This window comes from Pholis gunnellus, assembly GCF_910591455.1.
Source record: "Pholis gunnellus genome assembly, chromosome: 12".
Classification (NCBI taxonomy): domain Eukaryota; kingdom Metazoa; phylum Chordata; class Actinopteri; order Perciformes; family Pholidae; genus Pholis; species Pholis gunnellus.
In genome coordinates this window covers 23,557,324-23,578,722 of record NC_136539.1, presented here as the reverse complement: position 1 = coordinate 23,578,722, position 21,399 = coordinate 23,557,324, and the positions used below count along the sequence as shown (strand labels likewise).

At 41.7% G+C, this 21,399-nt stretch overlaps 1 protein-coding gene across 15 annotated transcripts in view; it reads left to right on the top strand.

Annotated features, from left to right (window-relative positions):
• The window catches only part of neb (nebulin), an 82,056-nt gene that overhangs the window by 44,165 nt on the left and 16,492 nt on the right, over window positions 1-21,399 (top strand). For 12 of the 15 annotated variants that reach the window (XM_079169934.1, XM_079169933.1, XM_079169930.1 and 9 more), the window contains exons 78-118: window positions 205-309; window positions 416-520; window positions 610-714; window positions 799-906; window positions 1,016-1,126; window positions 2,031-2,228; window positions 3,128-3,232; window positions 3,329-3,433; window positions 3,527-3,631; window positions 3,717-3,824; window positions 3,929-4,042; window positions 4,135-4,332; window positions 5,198-5,302; window positions 5,450-5,554; window positions 5,665-5,772; window positions 6,560-6,667; window positions 6,765-6,872; window positions 7,607-7,711; window positions 7,820-7,924; window positions 8,017-8,115; window positions 8,307-8,411; window positions 9,934-10,038; window positions 10,126-10,230; window positions 10,354-10,458; window positions 10,922-11,026; window positions 11,138-11,242; window positions 11,351-11,455; window positions 11,920-12,024; window positions 13,652-13,756; window positions 15,521-15,622; window positions 15,728-15,835; window positions 15,930-16,034; window positions 16,123-16,227; window positions 16,784-16,888; window positions 16,981-17,085; window positions 17,211-17,321; window positions 17,415-17,525; window positions 17,642-17,743; window positions 18,052-18,156; window positions 20,178-20,291; window positions 20,414-20,518. In XM_079169934.1, coding sequence (XP_079026060.1) covers window positions 205-309; window positions 416-520; window positions 610-714; window positions 799-906; window positions 1,016-1,126; window positions 2,031-2,228; window positions 3,128-3,232; window positions 3,329-3,433; window positions 3,527-3,631; window positions 3,717-3,824; window positions 3,929-4,042; window positions 4,135-4,332; window positions 5,198-5,302; window positions 5,450-5,554; window positions 5,665-5,772; window positions 6,560-6,667; window positions 6,765-6,872; window positions 7,607-7,711; window positions 7,820-7,924; window positions 8,017-8,115; window positions 8,307-8,411; window positions 9,934-10,038; window positions 10,126-10,230; window positions 10,354-10,458; window positions 10,922-11,026; window positions 11,138-11,242; window positions 11,351-11,455; window positions 11,920-12,024; window positions 13,652-13,756; window positions 15,521-15,622; window positions 15,728-15,835; window positions 15,930-16,034; window positions 16,123-16,227; window positions 16,784-16,888; window positions 16,981-17,085; window positions 17,211-17,321; window positions 17,415-17,525; window positions 17,642-17,743; window positions 18,052-18,156; window positions 20,178-20,291; window positions 20,414-20,518 — 4,533 coding nt within the window. Of the gene's footprint in view, window positions 1-204; window positions 310-415; window positions 521-609; window positions 715-798; window positions 907-1,015; window positions 1,127-2,030; window positions 2,229-3,127; window positions 3,233-3,328; window positions 3,434-3,526; window positions 3,632-3,716; window positions 3,825-3,928; window positions 4,043-4,134; window positions 4,333-5,197; window positions 5,303-5,449; window positions 5,555-5,664; window positions 5,773-6,559; window positions 6,668-6,764; window positions 6,873-7,606; window positions 7,712-7,819; window positions 7,925-8,016; window positions 8,116-8,306; window positions 8,412-9,933; window positions 10,039-10,125; window positions 10,231-10,353; window positions 10,459-10,921; window positions 11,027-11,137; window positions 11,243-11,350; window positions 11,456-11,919; window positions 12,025-12,767; window positions 12,870-13,651; window positions 13,757-15,520; window positions 15,623-15,727; window positions 15,836-15,929; window positions 16,035-16,122; window positions 16,228-16,783; window positions 16,889-16,980; window positions 17,086-17,210; window positions 17,322-17,414; window positions 17,526-17,641; window positions 17,744-18,051; window positions 18,157-20,177; window positions 20,292-20,413; window positions 20,519-21,399 lie in introns of all 15 variants that reach the window. The other 3 variants (XM_079169925.1, XM_079169926.1, XM_079169927.1) reach the window with 1 other exon arrangement.

Genomic DNA, 21,399 nt, shown 5'->3' with positions numbered 1-21,399 from the left:
CCAAGCCTGGAAGAGAAGGCAGAGAAATGAGTTTAAGACCGAGCGGTGAGATAACATGAAACTGAATGAAATGTTTGACCACATTTTGGACATTTTGGTGTCTCATAAACCCATGAGGGTCGGCCACGTTATGTGCATAACATGAAAACAAATCAATCGATCATACAATGAACTGTATCTGACCGTCTTGCTTCCTGTCTTTAGAATGTGTATAAGTCTGATCTGGAATGGCTCCGTGGCTGCGGCTGGTCGGCAGCTGAGTCTGTTGATCACGTCAAGGTCAGAAATGCCCAGGAGATCATGAACGAGGTGGGTGAACTGCATTTCATTCCGGTCTTTTAGCACCTTTTTTTTCCACTTTTGTCGTGCCAGTTGGTTGAGGTCTCACCTCAATGCTGTATGTTTTACATTGCAGAGGCACTACAAGAAGGATGCCAAGGACTGCTTCCCAAACTTCACCCTGATCGTGGACCGTCCTGAGCTCGTCTTGGCGAGGATACACGATGCAAACCTCAGTGATGTATGTCAAGAAAAAATCTTAATTTAAACTTCTTAATTTCAAGTAGCTTGGTAATAAACAAAATCTGTTGTTTTTGCTTCCTGCTACAGCTGAAGTACAAAGAGACCTTCAATGCAGAAAAGGGTCATTATATTGGTTCAGAAGACACTCCTCAACTGGCTCACAGCAGGGAGGTGTCCAAGAACATCAGTGAGGTATGCAAAGTATTTATTATTGCATTCATTTTTATGATGCCATATATTAGCCTTGTTTTACACTTTGTGCTTGTGTGATTTCAGAAACTCTACAAACAGGAATGGGACAAGACTAAAGCATCAGGCTACCAGCTGGACCATGAATACATCCCACTTGTCAGCGGCAAGAAGGGCAGAGACATCATCAGTGATGTACGTGTCTTCTTCATAGGCGTCATTGCCGACAATAAGGAATCATGTTTTTGTCTTCTTGTGGAATGTAAATAACAGTTGAGACTTTTCTTATTCTGGATGCTACCAGGTCAAGTACAAGGATTGCCATGAGAAGGCCAAGGGTCACTACATGGCTGACACGCTGGTGGACTTCCCCGAGGTGATGCGCTGTGGCGCCCAGGAGAAGGACAAGGGACTGGTAAGATATCCAAAATACCTTTTGTATTTGTCTCATACAATAGACTGTATAGAAGAAGTGGATGTAGCCACCGGGGCGTCACCTACTGGTTTAGCTGACTACCATTTTGAAGCCAAGAGTTCTGCATTTTGGCCGTCGCCATCTTGTTTTTTTTTTTGGGAGCTAGAGGTGACTATATTTTTACGAGAGGGTGGAGCTTGGAAGAAGCAAGGCCCGGCGGGGGCAATTACCATTAGCATAGAAAATACTAAGTTACCAGCTAGCGCAGAAAGCTTGTTAGCACGGTGCTTCTATAATTCATCTTAACTGGGATATTAATTGTGTCGCTAACGGTGGCTAGCAGAAAACGTACTTTAAACAAAATCTACTTACTGGAAAAAACAAACAGCCGCCTCCTAAGAGTGTCTTTTAGTACAACTGAACAGTGAACGACACTCTGGTAGAGACCTGTCAATCACTGTGTAGCCCCGCCCCAAAGCATCCCCTGCTTTATGGTCTGTGTGACTCTAAATGGACCATCATTTACTAAATGAACATCATGCTGTATTGAAGAAGACTTGAAACTAGAGATTGAGACCATAAACTCATGTTTACAATGTTTACTGAGGTAATAAATCAAGAGAGAAGTAGAGTCATTTTCTCATAGACTTCTATACAACCAGAGGAGACGCCCCCTGGTGGACACTAGAGAGAATGCAGCTTTAACACGTGAAGCTTTGACTTCACTTAAAGAACTGGAAGTTGCTTCTTGTTCCATGTTGGTAGGGACGTGTCCATAAACCTTGTAGACATTTATATGACCAGAGATTATTTACATTTGTTCAAAAATGTTATTTTAGGTCAATTTGTGTCACATTGGTAACGACAATGTCAATAACTTCCCATGGTCTGAATGTCTTCACAGAGGGTCTACCAGAGGGACTACCACCACAACAAGACCAAGACCCACCTCCCACCAGACATCATCGCCAACAAGGTTGCTAAGCGCTGCCAGGACATGCTGAGCGACGTCATTTACCGCACCTACCTGCACCAGTGGACGTGCCACCCTGACCAGATGGACACCATCCGTGCCCGCAAGAACAACGAGATTCTCAGTGATGTAGGTTCTTCTTCAAAGCTCATCTGCTGCTCGCTATGTGATTTGACTCGTTTGGACAAACTCACCAAAGTCTTTATATATATGATTTGTGGTTGGTATTTGATGAAAGCTCTCTTAAAGTTACTTTGAGGAACCTTCACTTGGTTATAAACCAGTCTCAGTGTAGTCCTGATCCTCTATCAGACCTCCATCAGTAAAGAGACCATCAGAGAGAAGATGGTCTGTTTCTATAGAGTTATTCTTGAAGCTCGTCATCGGAGCCACCGGGTCGGATTCTGGTGAAACCAGATGAACTCATGCAGGTTCACCAGAACCTCCTTCAGCTCAGACTCCAGCAGAGACCGGTCCACCGTGGACAGACCCAGATCCTCCAGCAGAGACCGGTCCACCGTGGACAGACCCAGATCCGGCTTCACCTGCAGCCTTGGACCTGCAGTCGGAGCTCCGGAGGGAGGAGGAGAGCTCAGCTCCCGGCAGCAGCAGCGTCTCCTCCTCCTCCTCCTCCTCCTCCTCCTCCTCCTCCTCCTCCTCCTCCTCCTCCAGGAGCAGAGCTTCTCCTCTCTGCTGGAGACCCAGGACGTATTGCTGGACCCGCTGGAGGGAAGGGAGGCACAGGAGAACCAGAACCAGGACTGAGAGTCTGGTGCTCAGAGACACTACAGCTTTAGACCACAGGGGGCGCCAGAACCAACACAAAATGAAAGTTCCTTGTAGTAACTTTAGGATCTTTAAAGATGTAGAGCTATTGTAAGAGCAGCTATTTTGCAACCCGAAATCTTGGAGTTGTTCTCATGTAGTGAGACTTTTATTTGTTTTGACAAGCAGCTTGTATCCACAAATCCCAATTCAGATGTTCTCTCCATCATTGAACGTGTCACTTTGCTGTTGCCATTCAACAGGTGTTCTACAAGGAGGACATGACCTGGATGAAGGGAATGGGTTGCTTTATCTGGGACACGCCGGAGATCCTCCGCGCCAAGAAGTCCTACGAGCAGCAGAGCGAAGTGAGTAACAGCGTGGAAGATCCGTCAGAAATGATATTCATATTCACATGATTAACTTTAATTCTATATTTAACCGTGTCACGTTTTCCCTTTCAGCTTCAATACAGACATGAGGCCAAGAAAGAATTCAACAATTACTCCATCGTGACGGACACCCCGGCTTACGTGACCGCTGTCCTGGGTCACACCTGGGCCAGTGATGTGAGTGAGCTGGACTTTTAAAAACACAAATATAATGTTTGAGTTTGAATTGCCTGGATTGAGTGCGTTAATTCAACACTTTGTCACCGACAGCTCAACTACAGGGAGGCTTATCATAAGGAGAAGCACTTGTACACCACCATTCTGGATACGCACGACTACGCCAGATGCCACAACTTCAAGCACTTCTTCAGCAAAGTAAGATGAGATCACGGTTAAAGCTTTGTAGACGGCGTCGTCACGTGCAATGACGTAATGTTTTTTTGGGGTCTTCTGTCAACAGAAAGAGTACAGCGCCGCCTGGGACAAAATCAAAGCCAACAGCTACCAGATTCCACACGACTCACACGCCATGGAGCACGCCAAGCGGCAGAAGATCCTCCTCAGCGGCGTGAGTTTAACTTCTGTTCATTCCATCTCATGTTAATACTGCGCTTCGATGTTTAAGTTACACAATATGAAACCCGTGGCCCCTGTTTTTCTTTTTTTTTTTAGGTGAAGTACAAGGAGGATTACGAGAAGTTCAAATCCCTCTACAGTCTGCCCAAGTCTCTGGAGGACGATCCCGCCACCGCTCGCTGCCTCAGAGTTGGAAAGCTGGTCCTGGACGTAAGTAGAATCCGTCGAGCCGTTTCATCTGCATTTTCTTTTAACGAGGAGGGATACGGGAGAATAAAGCCGGGGTTGTCCCATCTTTACAGCGTCTCTACAAGGAGGACTACGAGAAGACCAAGGCCAAGAACCATATCCCAGCAGACATGCTGGAGATCCTGTCTGCCCACAAAACCCAGATCCACGTCAGCGAGATCAACTACCGCAAGCACCTGCATCAGTGGATTTGCCTCCCTGACATGCAGGTGTACACCCAGGCACGCAAAGTCAACGAGCAGCTCAGCGACGTGAGTAACTACTCTCCATCCTCTCTGCTTCTCACTGCATCAGTAGCTGAAGGGACAGCCACAATCTTGCATTTTATAGCACTGTTTAAGTATTTTATACAATGCAAGATATTATTATAACATGGCAACTTTATCGTTAAGCGACCAGCCGCCTTCTTATTTACTATATTAAAAAATACATTAAAAATTCAAGCGAGATGAGTGAATTCACTAAATGATTGCACAGCTTTTGCAGCTGCTAAACCTGCACAAATAAGAGAAGAACAAACGTGTGATTCTCAAAGCACCTCAACGAGTGAAATGCACTTCTAACTGTGCTGCCAAGAGAAGAGTTAATCGGTGCTTCTGTGCTTTTTGCTCGTATTTAAATTTGTTCATATGCAGACATTTGGCGCAAAATTGGCCCTTTTCTATTCAAATGAGGACGTACAAACAAAATGTACTGTGAAGAATCAAGAAGACCGGCAAAACACCAACCGAGAACTCATATCTCATATTCATAAACTACTTTACTACCTTTATACAAACCCTGTAAAGAAAGAAATCAAGTATTAAATGTATTACAAAGAAACAAAGGTTGAATATCCTGTAAACTATTTGATTTAGAGGCAACATATTTATTCAAAAGTTGATTTTTAAGACCTGTTTCTAAATAATGTTATTTTATGAACAGATAAACACATTATTTATTCCCTCAGCTGCAAATCTTCATGGGCAAGTTTGTGCTCTTTAGGGAATCTTTAGGAAATCTAATAAGCTGCTGCAAACTGTGTTTTTTGACTGTGTATACTGTATGAAAAAGGGTTTTTCAGTACAATCACACAAAGTAACTTACGGTGTGTGTTTTCTCGTGTTCTCTCCACAGATCTTCTACAAGGACGACCTGAACTGGCTGAAGGGAATCGGCTGCTACGCCTGGGACACGCCGGAGATCCTCCGCGTCAAACATGCCGGTGATCTCCAGAGCGAGGTCAGCACTCAGGACACATTCACTCCACTTCACATCCTCCCTCAGTTATTCTGCTTTTTTTCCCAACTTTCTGCCTCTTGAGGAAGGCCTCAATGAATCCTCCATCGACTTTTTAAACATCTAGTGTTTAATGTGTTTTTGTTCCAGAACCAGTACAGAGCCAAAGGTATCGAGTCCTTCAAGGACTACTCGGTGGTGACGGACACTCCGGTGTACGAGACGTCCAAGCAGAACTCTAAGAACCTGAGTGACGTAAGTGAAATCTTCTTAAAAATGTTTACTTATTACAAAAATATCAAAGTAAAAAAAAAAAATCATGACTGTACATCTCATCGTTTTGTCCTTCTGTTGTTTTTTTCCAGCTGCACTACCGCCTCGATTACAACGCCAACATCAAGGGAACCAACACGGCTCCGGCTGTGACCGTCGACACAGAGAGAGCTCGCATGGCCAACCACATCCAGAGTGAAGTAAGAACAACACTCCCTAATGTTCAGCCTTTACAAATAATGATCATAACTTTATACATATAGCACCTTTTCAAAAACAATGATGAAAAACTGCTTTATAATAAAAGATAGAATCATTTAAACAGATACAACATCATACCATCAGTTAAGTAAAAGACATTTGATGAAAAGACTTAAGAAGATTTAAAGGAAGATTATCATATATATATATATATGTGTGTATGTATACTGTAACAGTATTTTTTTAAATTTTGTATAGAAGGATAGAAGGAGCATCCAACACAAGACAGACTGTTGTTCATGCTGTAGTTAGCAGGACTCTTAGAGTCCCCTGTATAAGTGTCACAAACTTTATTTCTTGAAAATAACAAACCGTTGCGACCTAGTTCACAACAGGCCTCGTCTATAAATCATGAGAAGAGCGAATCTGTTCATAAATGAACGTTCCTGATCATTTTTACTGACTTTTCCACATCACCTTATATTAACTTGAAGCGCTAAACCAGCCATTTATAAGAGATTTACGTTTGATAAATCACAGCTCTGCTTTATCAATGTGTAATTGAATCCATAAACACATGTTAAATACTTTAGGGTATCTCTTTTATTTCCTTTTTCAAATAAGAGACCAATGTAAAAACCCAAATCAAACCTCCTGTGGGTCCTGAACCAGTCCTGGATCTAGGTGTCCTATAGGCACTGAAACAACCTTTCAATGGGTTGTTTTTTCAAACACTCTTTGACTCTCTAACGTCCCGTCTCACCTTGTCGTCTTGTCTTCTCTCAGAACTGGTACAAGGAGGCCAACAAGATCATGATGCCCACCGGTTACTCGCTCCCCCACGACACCCCTCTCATCAAGCTGGCTCAGAAGAACAGCATCGTCACCAGCTGTGTAAGTACAGTCCACCATCATCCAAAGAACTTGTTTGCTAATGGAGTTTCTTTCTTTTTTTTATCTTACTGAATCATATTTTGCTCTATTTGTGCAGGTGAAGTACAAGGAAGTCTACGAGATGACGAAAGCGAAGGCCTACACTATTCACCCAGAGGACGTGAACTTCGTCAACTCAAGGAAGGCCAACAAGATCACCAACAACGTAAGATGAGACACAGATTCTCTTTAACTGGATAAAACTAGTGGCGTAACAGATCGTAGTGGATCCGTGATCCGAACTGATCCCCTCACGCTTCATCACACAGTGAACCTCAGATTAATGACACAGTTTGACGTTAACCATCACAGTGTAAATAAAGTTGTACTGACGATCGTTATCCTCCAATATTCAGTAAAATATGTGATCAGGACATCATGGATGTTTTTCACATGAATATAATATAGATATTAGAGATGAATTATGAGCTCTTTAACTTCCTAACACGAGCTCTAAGCACATTATAATACATCATTCAAAATAACAATGATTAGATTTATTTTAACGAATAAAAATACAATTTGAATGTTGTGTTTTTATGAAGAAAAAAAACACTATAAATGACTATAACAAAGTAAAAGTATAACATTTTGTATTTTTGATGGTTTAATGACTTCAGAGCGGTTAAAATGATTTTTCGGACGGTGGCAAAAACAAAAATATTCTGGATCCTTGTAGACCAGCTGCTCTAATCAAACAACAAAGAGATCTGTATCTGTTAATATGGATAAACAAAGATCATCAATTAGTATCAGCGGCAAAAACACTTGATCAGCGATCTAAAAGTTCTATTTAATCCTTTATTCCTTTTGTGCTGATCCGAACCGTGAGTTTTATGATCCGTTGCACCTAGATATAAAACACTCTCATGTGTTGCCTTCTGTCCTTTCCCTCCACAGCGTCTGTATCGGGAGGAATACCACAAGCACAAGGACAAGATCCACACCACCTATGACACTCCGGATATCAGACAAGTCAAGATGAACCAGAAGCACATCAGCGACGTAGGGAACCGTTTCCACACAACTCAAGTCATCCGTCCACCTGCTTTTTATTCCCGATGAGTGGTATCTTCTCATCATTCTGCCTTTTTGTTCCCATCTCATTTCCAGTTGTGCTACAGAGAGAAATACTACAATACCAGAGGCCAGCTGATCAGTTTGCCCATCACGCCCCAGCTGCTGCACTGCTTCCACGTCAACGAGATCACCAGCGAGGTGTGACGACAAGACACATGACACACGGAGGTAACTTTAAAACTTTAGTTTTAGTTTGTTGGTTGAAATCATTTTTGTTTGTTCTGTTGTAGCTGAAATACAAAGAGGATCTGACGTGGCTGAGAGGATTCGGCTGCTTCTTGTACGACACCCCAGAGATGATCAAGATCCGCAACATCACCAAGCAAAGGGTACGTGTTTCAATATTTCAGAGAAGATTATCCTTAATTAGTGCCACAGCGCAAATCTAAAGTATTACAGCAGCAAAGAGGATAGTGCAACAACAAGAGGCATCAGTAGAGACGTAATAAATAAGTCAAATATTATCAAAGTGAATGTTTGAGTTGACTTCATTGCACATATGAAATCCTGTGTTTTATAGGTGACCTACCCGGTGGAGGCGAAGAAGAACCTCGCCAACTTCTCCGTGGTCCTCGACACACCAGAGTACAAACGAGTGACCGAGCTCAAGACCCACATGAGCGGCGTAAGTAGTTTATCGCATTATAGTCAGATTGCAGTCCTGCTTGAATTATCGTTTTATTGGTGGAAACAGCAAAATGGGGTTTAATTCATTCAGGTCCCAGATTTACTGGGTTGTTTTATTTGTACATGTTTAATATCTTTTTAGTCTGATGATTTTGTTTTATCTTATTTATTTTCAGTCAATGGTTTAAAATTGGGAGCAATTCAATTTGAGTGGAACCCAAAATAATCAGTAACAGTTTATGAATTATTTATGAGCTGGAAGAGTCATCATCCATCCAGAGATGCACCTTATGGTTCTCTCTTTAGATCAGCTTTGACTAAATATCTTATAAACAAGCTCAGAAAAACTATTTGATATCAGTTTAGTTTAGAGCGTATGATTTTCATTTAGTTTAGAGTGTATGATTTACATGTAGTATAGAGCGTATGATTTACATTTAGTTTAGAGCGTATGATTTACATGTAGTTTAGAGCGTATAATTTACATTTAGTTTAGAGCGTATGATTTACATTTAGTTTAGAGCGTATGATTTACATGTAGTTTAGAGCGTATGATTTACATGTAGTTTAGAGCGTATGATTTACATTTAGTTTAGAGCGTATGATTTACATGTAGTTTAGAGCGTATGATTTACATGTAGTTTAGAGCGTATGATTTACATTTAGTTTAGAGCGTATGATTTACATTTAGTTTAGAGCGTATGATTTACATGTAGTTTAGAGCGTATGATTTACATGTAGTTTAGAGCGTATGATTTACATGTAGTTTAGAGCGTATGATTTACATTTAGTTTAGAGCGTATGATTTACATTTAGTTTAGAGCGTATGATTTACATTTAGTTTAGAGCGTATGATTTACATGTAGTTTAGAGCGTATGATTTACATTTAGTTTAGAGCGTATGATTTACATGTAGTTTAGAGCGTATGATTTACATTTAGTTTAGAGCGTATGATTTACATGTAGTTTAGAGCGTATGATTTACATTTAGTTTAGAGCGTATGATTTACATGTAGTTTAGAGCGTATGATTTACATTTAGTTTAGAGCGTATGATTTACATTTAGTTTAGAGCGTATGATTTACATTTAGTTTAGAGCGTATGATTTACATTTAGTTTAGAGCGTATGATTTACATGTAGTTTAGAGCGTATGATTTACATTTAGTTTCAGTTAGCAGTCGATGTCAAGCTCACCAACAAATACGTTGCATTTCCTGTCAATACTTCAGAATAAAAGTCAGCTAAATGCTTTTAAAGTGAAGCTGCAGCAGTAGATACTGTTTGTTTTTTTCTCAGTTCATAATACTGCAAATATATAAATACTTTTATCACCCTTGTGTTACCTCATTGTGCGATGGATTGTGACTTAAAAGACATTTATGTAGATTAAAACTTCCAGATTATTGGTTCAGGTCTAGGTTAAATATCCGGCATCACCTCCAGAGGTTTGTGTTCTGTTTGTCAGAAATCCAACATGGCGACACATCTGAGACTTTTTTTTCTGCTCCTCTATTTGCAGATGATCTACAAAGCCCAGAGCAGGGTGGAAATGGCGAAGGTCTCCACCACTGTGGACTCTGTGGACATCTTGAGAGCCAAATGGGCCCAGCAGCTGACTAACCATGCAAGTTCTAAATCACCTGTCACTCACTGGGTGTATCGATGTATTTTTCTTTTGGTGATAGTCTAATGAGTATCTGTTTCTCTACAGTTCCAGTACACCACTGTGGCCAGTAAGGAGAGATCTCACTTCACTCCAGAGATTGAAACTCCAAGCATGGGCCATTCTAGAAGAATGAAAGTGATCTACAGTGATGTGAGTCTTTTCCTCGTTTCTTCCCATCGTACCTTCATTACCTGTAGAATTAAAGTATATGTTAACAATGCCAGTGATTATGTAACAAGTACGATTAAACTCTCCTCTTATTTCTTCCCGTAGAACAAATACAAAGACCAGTATGAGAAGATGAAGCACAGGTACACCGCCATCGCTGACACTCCTCTCCTGATCCGGGCCAAGAAAGCCTACCTCCAGTCCAGTGATGTGAGTTCCTCATTGGCGAAACAATAACATTCAGAGCACTTAATAATTAATAAACCTTCCCTTTAGCAGTAAACCTGTGTGTGAGTGTGAAGATTTCAAATTACACTATGGGAATTGGTAAATGAAGATTTGATTTGATTTATTTATTTCGAATGTTATTCTATTGTATTTTATGTTTAATTTGATTAGTTTTTCTGAGTGTGCGTCTTTTGACTTTATGTTTGTTTATATGCAACAAAAGAAAAGCATGGCAATACCAAGTTTTATGATCTTTGAAAATTGCTAAGTAAGATTTCACATACAAGGCATTTGCTTTGGTGTACTGGTGCATAACATAAACTCTATCTAAAAACAGAGAACAGAAGAGAAATACAAGAAAAATATATATAAAAATACCATAAAAGTGTTTACAATATGTCTGGCTTGTGGATGATGTGTTTGTGTCTTTGTGTTTGATCTGCAGCTGCGTTACAAAGAGACCTTTGAGCTCGCTAAGGGCCACTGCCACACGGTGAAGGACGCTCTGAACCAAAGCTACCACCGCAGGGTCACCGATGACGTCAGCGAGGTCAGCAATGGACACCAGCGGATTAATTCATCTTATATTTAGACAATGTTAACGAGACATTTAAGATCATTTTTCAGCTTTCTTACTGTTTTTTTTGTTCCTCTTCCTCAGGTGAAATACAGAGAAAAGTACATAAACTCTCTGGGAACGTGGAAGTCCATCCCCGACCGTCCTGAGTTATACTTCAGCAGGATTGCCAACGAGAACGCCAGCATCGTGAGTTATGAGCCCAGTGTTGAAATATTTACTCCCACATTAGATAAAATGGCAAATAGGGTCTTTGATATTTGAATAAAAAACATGTTTTTTAATGTTCCTCTGTAGGTGAGGTACAAGGAGGACCTGCAGTGGCTGAAGGGTATCGGCTGCTTCGTGTGGGACACGCCTGAGCTGGTTCGGGCTGAGAAGAACAAGACGCTGTACAGTGAGGTGAGGGAATCCGTTCAGTTCATCAGTTATCTTCTCTAACAATCATGTGATGAAATGTGGCAAATATGCTTGTTTGTTTTTATTTCATATGATAGAAAATACTTCTTGTGATGTCTTAAAGTTATTAAGTGTAAATAAAGATGTGGCTGTACTCTCCTTATTCACATGTCGGTTTCAGCATCATATTCAGCATTCTTATTAAGTGTATGTTAACTTTTCCATGACAAAGATGTCTTGGACAATTTCCAGCCCCTGCTCCTGTTTTTTAAATGTTTACATTAAGCCAATTTCCAAATTCCAGAAAATCTGCGAGTGGTCAGCCTCCGCATTGTTTTTATGTTCAAACATCTTTTGAAGCGCTGCATAAGAAATGCTGGTGCTGCCTTCCTTATGATCATAAACAGCCATTAGAGAACCTGACTCCTCTGCATGTTCCTAATGACCGTTTCACTTCCTGCTAACAGAGACTCTACAAAGCCTCCTATGAGAAGAACAGAGACAACTTCAAGTACACCTGCAACAGTCCGTTCTTCAAGGCTGCCAAGTATGCCTCCACCCTCATCGACGATGTGAGTCCCCTCAGCCTTTAACTCAACGCAATCATTTAGTTTTCCAGCAAAAACATTATAACATTGTTATAATTGTTGTAGTTAATTTGTAAAGTAGATATTTTAATCCCACTTCTCTGTTTCTGTGCATCTCTATTGGACTCTCAGCTTGGAGGTAAAAGAATGTGAATTCATAGTATTGTTATTATGTTTATTGACTGAAATGTTTATTACCTGCTCTTTTTTTATAGGTAACCATAATACCAAATGTATAAAAATGTGTCTAATGTTCTTTGTATCAACTTGTTTCAGCGGTGGAGGAAGTACTCAGATCCTAGAAATACTACAGTTTAAAAGTACTCCATTCTAATAAGTAAAATGTACTTTAAATATCAAAAGTATTATGTGGAATGGCTCCTTTCAAAATGTAATGTTATGATAGAATGTTGTAATATGTAGTTTTTATCACTACAAATAGACTTAATGGAAGACCAGTTGTAGTTCATCATTGTGGAGCCAAAATGAGATACTTTGTATACTACGGTAGATAAGAAGTATACGTTGGTACGGCATCAAAGTATCTATAAGTGTCAGATAAATGTAGTAAAAGGAACAATATGTAGTAGAGTAGAAATAAAGTAGCAGAAAATGTAAATACTCAGGTAAATGTACTTTACTCCACCACTAGAAAGCCTCATCACATGAAAACGTGCACATTGTTTTGTGGACGTTTGTCTTTAACTACCTTCTGACGTTGTGAGCAGAGATCCTACAGAGCTACTTATGAGAAAACCAAGGATAAGTTCACCATAACTACAGACGATCCTAGATACATTCTGGCCAGAGCGAACAACAAGATGAGCCAGGTAAACGTCACGTTCTTGCTGCGTACCAACCCGGCCCGCCTCCTCCGCTGCAAGTCCGGTCCCTGCAGACCTCCAGCACCGGTGCATGAGGTCGTCGCATGATAGAGCTTCCAACGCGACACGTTTCTCTCTTTGCGGGTCCGTCTTTTTCCTTTTAGGTCGTTGTAAACGGCGCCACTCAAAGAGCAGCTGGACGGCTTTGTTGAGTGAGCAGGACTCTCCTTTATCTGTGCCATCGGAGAGAGACAGATGAATCCAGGGGGGCCCAAACCTTTTCCCTTTTTAAAGGGCCAAATCTGAAACTTAATGTGGGGCCACAAGCCAAAAGCAAACACAGATTGTATTGTATTGTTAAGATGCCAAATGGTACGAGGATCCTTTGGTCCTTTAATTTATTTCCATGTGCCGCTGCCTCTCCATTTGTTTCTTACTTCTTTCGCACCAAACTGACTTCCAACAATTGATAATTAGGAGTTCTGCATCTTTTACTCACAAAACATATACCAGCATAAACAGCAATTTTTTTGGATAATTGTTATAATTTTTTTCAAGAAACATCTAGCGGGCCAAATAGAACCGAATATTCACTCATTCATTTGTTCATCAAGCTTATGAATATAAAGATTTCTGTCCCTCTGAAGGCACAGATGAGGACAAACAGCTCCTCCGTCACACTTGGATCTCCGGAGCACTTCTCCAGTCCTCCCAGTGTTACTGCTGTTATTTTCTCGTGTCCTCAACTTTGGCATGCTTTTTGTGTGTGTGTGTGTGTGTGTGAACAGGTAAGGTATAAATCCAGAGCAAAGGATCTGCTAAAGAGCGGTTGCACTGAGCTTCGGCGCCCTGACATCCTCACAGCCCTTCACCAGTCCATTCTGAGCAGTAAGGTAAACGGACACAGAGCAGTGACCCGTGAAACAAGCAGGACCTGATCCCTGTGTAGTCACAAGGTCACTTTGTTCCTCTCTTTGCTAATCATCCTGTAGAAACTACTTCCCTCCATTCCAACCACTTTAACTCCTGAAGGGGTTTTAACTGCCACACATTCCACCATTCTCTTCATGCTGTAATCCGTCCATCGCCTGTTCTCTCCTCTTCATGTCTCGTTGATTATCGAACCTTTAAGGACTTTACCAAATGTCCTCTTTTTTTTGGACATACGAAGCTACCAGAAAATACATTTGTTGTTATTGTTGGTATTGACTGAAGGCTAAAAAGGCTCAAATCCACCAAATATGGATCGAAGCAGAATAGTTCGTTAGATAAAAACATGTGAATTTAGAATAACTTTTGTCTTTTGGATCCAATCCTACGCAGCCACCACTGGAATCTAATTCAACAAATATATTATCATACGAATAATATCAGTGAAGCCCGATCTTTGTCTGACACTGAGCACAAATACCGGCTTTAAACACAACGACAAAGAATCCCTCGCAGCATTTGAATGTTGATTTAAAATATGAATGTAAACGTTATGAATTACAGTCATATTTAACTCATCTTAAAATGCAGTGTAGTATTTGTGCACCAGCAGACGGATGCAGCATTACAGACTCTGTAGAGACAGAAGATTTCATGTATCTACACATTGGTCAAGGTGTTTTTATGACCTTTTTTTATTGAGATTCCGGCAACAATTACATTTACTTCCAGGTCCAGATAAATACAAATCCTTTTTTTTATATAGTTTTTAAAACAAGCTCAACAAAACACAACTCAAAATGAGCTGGAGGCACAACTTTACAAACACTTTGCAAGAGAAAATGGAAATAAATGCACCACCACGCTGACTAATTTTCCATTTACACGACCAGGTGAAGCTGTAGTCACTGCTGGTGTTGAGCAGGGAGAACACAGTCTAGTCCAGAGGGGTCCAGACCGGTGCTCATAGCTTTATAAATCCCTCGACATCTTTTCCAGAAGAAATATTCTCAGTTCCTCCTCCTCCTAATCGTCCAGTGCAGAGATGTCCAGAGTTTAAGAAAAGTGTTTATTGCTGTAATTCATAGTATTCCAACCAACATAGTGTTGCGGTTGTTCTTTGCATTGTCAAACTTTAGCTGCCAACATACTCTGAGGAGGCGATAGCTCCGAGTCAAACATATTTCTGAGTTACATTTGAATGTGCCTCGTCTTTATTGAAGCCTCAGATTCAGTGAGCTGTTGCATGCGATGCGCTGCTGTTCCCCCGTGAGCTCCGTGGACTCTGCAGACTGTCACGACTGAATAGCGGTAACACGGTGTCCTCGTCTTCATCTTCATCTTGGAAAGAAAAATCCCTCTTACGTTTCTGCATGTTTCATAAAGCTTGTGCACGTCACCTCTTCACTCTTCAAACATACTGTATTATTTTATTATTCTGCTGGAGAACTATCCAAGAAGAACAAAAGAGTCTGATTTTAGTTTTATTATGTAATAACAGAAACTTCTTCATCTGAGTTGACTCGGAGGAGGACGTGATTTAAAAAGTCATCGTCTCTTTTACCTTTTTCATGGATAGTTTTCTGTCTTTACTTTAGCTTCGTAGATTTGAAACACGTTGTCAAGAATACACACAACGTTCATAACGAGTCATTGATTACAGTGGTGAATCCATTTTCTGAGCGTCAGTAACTTTCTGGTGTTTGCACGTCATCGTCCTCCATCAGTGGAGGTACAGGGAGCAGTACGAACGGGCCAAGGACAAGTTCACCTCGATTCTGGAGACTCCCTATTACCAGTCCCACAGACACAACAGGAAAATCACAGATGTGAGTTTTTAAATGTTTCTATCAGACAAAAAGTGCTTCATTATGTCGTTATGTTTGGTGTCTTTTGAATTCTTTCCTGACTATGTGACGATGATTATTCCTTAGATCATCTACAAGATGGAGAACAGCAAGACCCAGGCGAAGGGATACACCTTACCTTTTGACACTCCACACCAGCTGCACATGAAGAAGGTCAAGGACATCGGCAGCAACGTAGGTCACGCTCAGACTGGCTGCACATGGTGATGAAATATGAAACACGTGTTTTTGGTGTTTGATGGTGTTTTTATTTTCATGCATCTTGCAGCTGAAGTACAGAGAAGTTTATGAGAAGAGCAAAGCCCAGATCAACATCGACCCCGAGGCCTTTTCCATTCGTGCTGCCAAGGAGGCCTACAGGAACATCACCAATGTGAGTGTCTTCACTGATTCAGCCATCAGTGATTCAGGTTGAACTCAACACACCTGAGAATATTGATTCAATGCTGTTGTTTCTCTAGCTTACCTACAAGAAGAAGTATGAAGCCACCAAGAGCAAGTGGATCTGGACGGCGGACAGACCCGACTTCCTCAACGCCGCCAAGAACTCTCTGCAGCAGAGCGATGTGAGACGATGCTTCTTCTTCTTTGTGGTTTTTCATTTCAACAACAATCCAACAGTGTTGTTGTAAAAGAAGCAATAACAAGATCAGCATTTCTTCACCTCGAAGACAAAGTCAGGGACCGAACGATGAAACAGGACTTTGGAGAAATCGATTCGTGCTTTTATCTCCCGGCAAAATGAATTACTGCAACGGACCCCAAAATACATCCACTAGGCACCTGGAACAGAATCCATTTCAGAGTCTCATTACTGATCTATAAATGTCTTCATGTATCTGGACGAGTAGAGCTCAGACCAAAGTCTGAACGAGGAGAAGCAGATGTTAGTCGTTATCCCAAACATTTAAAGCATTGTTCTCAGGCGCTTTTAACCATATTATTTTGTAAAAACCCAAGTCCTTATTATTATTGTTTATTTATTTATATGATTTGAATCTTTTTATTCTTTTATATATATTTGATTTGATTCATTTCTAAATAAGTCCTCTCTTTTCTTTTGCCTTTTTAAACTGTATCCTCTGTTGAATGAAACTTGATAAACGGTGTTTCTGCTCACAGGTTGAGTACAAGTACGACAGAGAGAGCATGAAGGGCTGTGTGATCCCCGTGGTGGACGACAGGTTGACCCTCCTGAATATGAAAAACACAGAAATGGAGAGCACGGTAAGTTTCTCCACGTCGTCTACGATAACAATGACGTTACTTCAACTGTCCTCAGAATTGAATGTTGATCCTTGTTTGCTGCTGCTCTCCAGGTGAAGTACAGAGAGAAGTATGAGAAGGCAAAGGGCATCTACGGTCCCGTTAACGACACTCCTCAAATCCTGCACGCCAAGTCCGTGCGCACTCTGGCGTCAGAGGTACGTTTCCTTCAGTCAAAAGGCAACCGGTCATCGTGCATGTTAAGAATAAGATGTTTTTGCACTATGAGGCTGTTGTGATGACTTTAACTCTTACATGCGTTCTGATGAATTTTCATCCTCAGAGCAAATACAAGGCGGCCAGTAAGAAGGACATGCAGTCCGGCTCGTTCACCACCCTGCCGCAGACTCGTGACACCGCTCACAGCAAGCAGATCAACAAGCTCATCAGCGGGGTACGAAGACTCACCTTCACCTGACTGAAAGGAGCTCGGCCGTCTCCTTTGGTGCGGCGGTCCCTGACGTTCCTTTTTTTCCTTCTTTTACAGAAAGTGTACAAATCGAAGTTTGAGAAGGAGAAGGGCAAGTCCATATACAACAACATGATCGCTCCACCTGATATTCAGCACGCCATGGGAGTGGCCAAGAGTCAGAGCAACGTGAGTCGAATGTTATTCGTTTCCTTTACAGCACACCATCTCAGCGTTGGGATAGTTTCACAGCCTTTGTGTTTGGTGCATATACTGTATTCTGCTTCTCTGCACAACCTCTACAGATCGCCTACAAGAAAGCTGCCAAAACCAACCTCCACTACACGAGCGTGGCCGACCGTCCCGACATAAAGAAGGCTACTCAGGCCGCCAAGCTCATCAGTCAGGTAATCACAGAGTTTATGCGTAAAAAGCTGCACACACACACAAAAGCAGAAATGTGCAGAATCTCAGTGCACAAGCCTGATTTTTCCCACAGTTAGCCATGAATACGTGAACCGAAGTTTGCATATAAAAGAAATATCACAGACCACCGTGTTCATCTATTTGCGGGGAGCCAAAATCGTGATTGCAAATTAGAACTCGATTCGTTGTGCAGCCCTGCAAACAAACAGACGAAACGACAGGAAACAGTCCCCCCCTGCTGTCTGTTTCATGGTCCACTGATTCTTCTTCTGGTCTCGTCTCTGAACAGATCGGTTACCGTGAGAAGGCCCGTGAGGAGGCGAGCCGCGGAGGTTCTCTGCACCACCGCCCAGACATCACTCTGGCCACTGAGGTGTCCAAGCTGAACAGCCAGGTACGCCAAAACCCCAAATCAACCAGGCCAGACATGCTGCTTCTCCACTACCGTCTTCACCTCCTAGAAAACCTTCTTTTATCACACAAGACGACCAGAATCAGTCACCTGCAAAGGTCTTCTGTGTGGGCGTCATTGTCAGACCAGCATTGCTGTGGTAGATACTCAGCAGCAGTCCTGTAGGCAGTGTGCAAAAATACCCTGCGGTACTCAGGCCCACACACACACAACGCACCAACCTCGCTCCACAGCAGAATACCAATACTCTCCTCCCTCGCTAACCCGACACTCAGACCTCGGCTCGGCTTCTTCTAGTTGCCATCCTGGTATCCAAGAAGAGGAGAGAAGACGTCCTGCTTTAACCCAGGTTCTCACTAAAAGGTGCTGCATCAGATTTGTCTAAAGAGGGTCCGTGTAGGTCCACAAACGCTTCACGCAACCTGTTGTCATTTATGTCGTCTCTCGCGAACACTTAAAATGTTCTGCAGCTGCTGGGCATTAATACGCTTTTAAAAGAGATTTTATTGATAAATAATCGTCCCTGAACATCTACTCTGGTATTTCACACACTGCCTGGAGGCCGAACAATAAAGCTAGCAGCTCCTCCGTAGCGCTTCTCCTTCCCTCCTGCATTATCTTCCTCGTCTCAATCTGTCTTCGTGTCTCCACGAAAGTACATTTCCATGTTTTAACTGCTTATTATCATTGTCTCCATCCTTAAACCTGTCCTCTTCCTTCGTCCTCCTGTACTCTCCTCTTCTTACTCCTCGTCTCTCTCTCTCCTCTTCCATGATGTCGCTGTCTGTGTGTTTTCATCCCTTCATCTCACTGCGCTTTGTAGGTGCAGGCCAAGCCCTCCCTCCACGGAGTCGCTTCCTATGATACCCTCCAGATGCGCCACATTAAGAAAATGAGTGTCTTGACTAGTGATGTAAGGAGGTTCACGCCTCGACGGTCCACCTGCTCCGTCTTTCTGTCCACTTCTCGTCCATCTGTTGACTGACTGATTTTTCTTGCAGTTCAGCATCGTGTGCAACCTCCGTTCTTTGGTTTTCCTGACAGACTGTGGATCATTGTTGCATTACTGCATTTGTTGAGCTGGTTCTACTATATATTAAAGGATCGTTTATTCTAATTATGCAACAACTAAACGCAGAACATGACAAACAAACCAAAAGAGAGACAGCGGTGCATTCCTGTGTGCGAGCAGCATGCCGCGTCACCACCACGTCCCGGGTTCGATTCCAGCTTTGTGAACTTTGTTGCTGCAGTCCACCTCGATCTGATTGAGAAATAAACCAGGATGTGATTAATTCTATTGTTCTGCAGACTAATGATCGCTGAATGAAAAGTGGAAATAAACTGATGCATGAGAAGATTTACAGGACACACAGTTTTCTTGTATTGTCACGATTTATGTTTGGATTTAGTTATTTATTCTGTTTTATTGAGATGTTCCATGTGTCTTGCACTTTATTTCCTGCCTTTGTCTGTCTTACCCCCTGTGATGGTCTGCCCGTCCCTAATGAGACACTGCTGCGTCTAATCACCTGCACCTTCCCTGTGTATGTGAGCCCTGTGTGTCCCTCGGCTCAGTGTTCGTTTGTCTTTAATGTAACCTGGTCTGCCTCTTGTCTGCTTGCCTTTTCCTCCTGGTGCGTTTCGTGTCTGCTCCCCTTTGCCGTGTTCCCTGATTCTTTGGATGTTTTATTTTCATGGACTTGTGATTCACACGTTTTTGTGTTAAATACTTTTTTGTTACAATCATCCAACCTTCCGGTTCCCGTGTCTCCCTGCATTTGGGTCCAGCCTTTTATTTTCTGTAAAAACCTTACATGTATAACAAGGGATGCAAACTTAATTTGAGTCTTAATATTTAAAGTCATACATTATGCAACATTTCTAAAACGTGTAAACAAAACCGTCCCTTTTTATACACTTTAGAAAAGAAGCATTTTGTTCTGTAAATCGTCTGTTTTTGTCTCCTCTGACACTAACTCCCACATGTATCCCCACAATAGTTGAAGTACAAGGAGAAGTTTGACAAGGAGATGAAGGGAAAGAGACCACAATACGACCTGAAGAACAGTAAGATTTACCAGACTTTGAAGGATGCCAGTGTGTTGGCTAGTGAGGTACGTAACAAACCCTTTGAGACGTAAAACCACGACTTTAATTACAAATCTATCATAAAAAACCTCAGGAAATGACTGAATATCAGGTGAGACGTGTTCATTTTATAAATGTGTCCGTGCAGGTGAAGTACAAGTTGGACCTGAAGAAGCTCCACAAGCCGGTGACCGACATGGCCGAGTCTCTGTCCATGCAGCACAACCTGAGCACCAGCAAGCTGTCCAGCAGCGTAAGACGTTCGCTCCCGTTAACGCGCTCACAGGAAGCTGCTGGGAGTCAGAATCATTTTTTCGGAGGCGTGGCCTCCTCGATATGTGTCTGAACTCAGTGTTTCCGTCTCCACTTTAACGATCGTTGACCACCTCATGGGTTCATCTGCATCCGTCATCCACACATCCATTACTCTGTGACCTCATCTGGTAGTGATCCTCACCTCTGACCCCCTCATACCTCCTGTAACCTCCACTCCTTTGATCTATTTCCTCCCGTAGTTCCTACAAATTCATCTTTTATTAATGATCTCCACTCCTTTGATCTATTTCCTCCCGTAGTTCCTACAAATTCATCTTTTATTAATGATCACTAAACACAAAACTCCCTTCTCCTCCATTGATTCTAGATCATTTTTCATAACCACCATTTTTAATTTCCGCTTATTGTCGTGTTTTTTGACGTTGCTCAGAGCCGGGAGAGGGAAACTCAGATTTTCCAAACTTTAAAATTATACGTTTTTGAGAAAAAAACTTGAATATTCTCGTTCAATTGACGAGAAAGCCCCTTAATGTTTTTATGCAAGTTTTCTTCAGAATTGACCCAATCCATCGTAATGTGTTTTCAAAGTCCCGATCATCACAGTGTGCCTCTGGTCTACGATCACTTGTATTTCCTTATTGATAAATTAGATGTTCTCGTATATTTTGATGAAGTTTATTCAACCTCGCAAAGTGAAGCCACGTGCTTCCTTGATAAAAAATCTTAACCAAACCATCACTATTTTGAGATGTTTTCTTGTAAATTTGCAAATTTAATCTCAGAATTTCTGATTATTTTTTTTCTCGCAAATTTATGATTTCATAATCTCAGAAAATATTGAATTTTTTCTGGTGATTT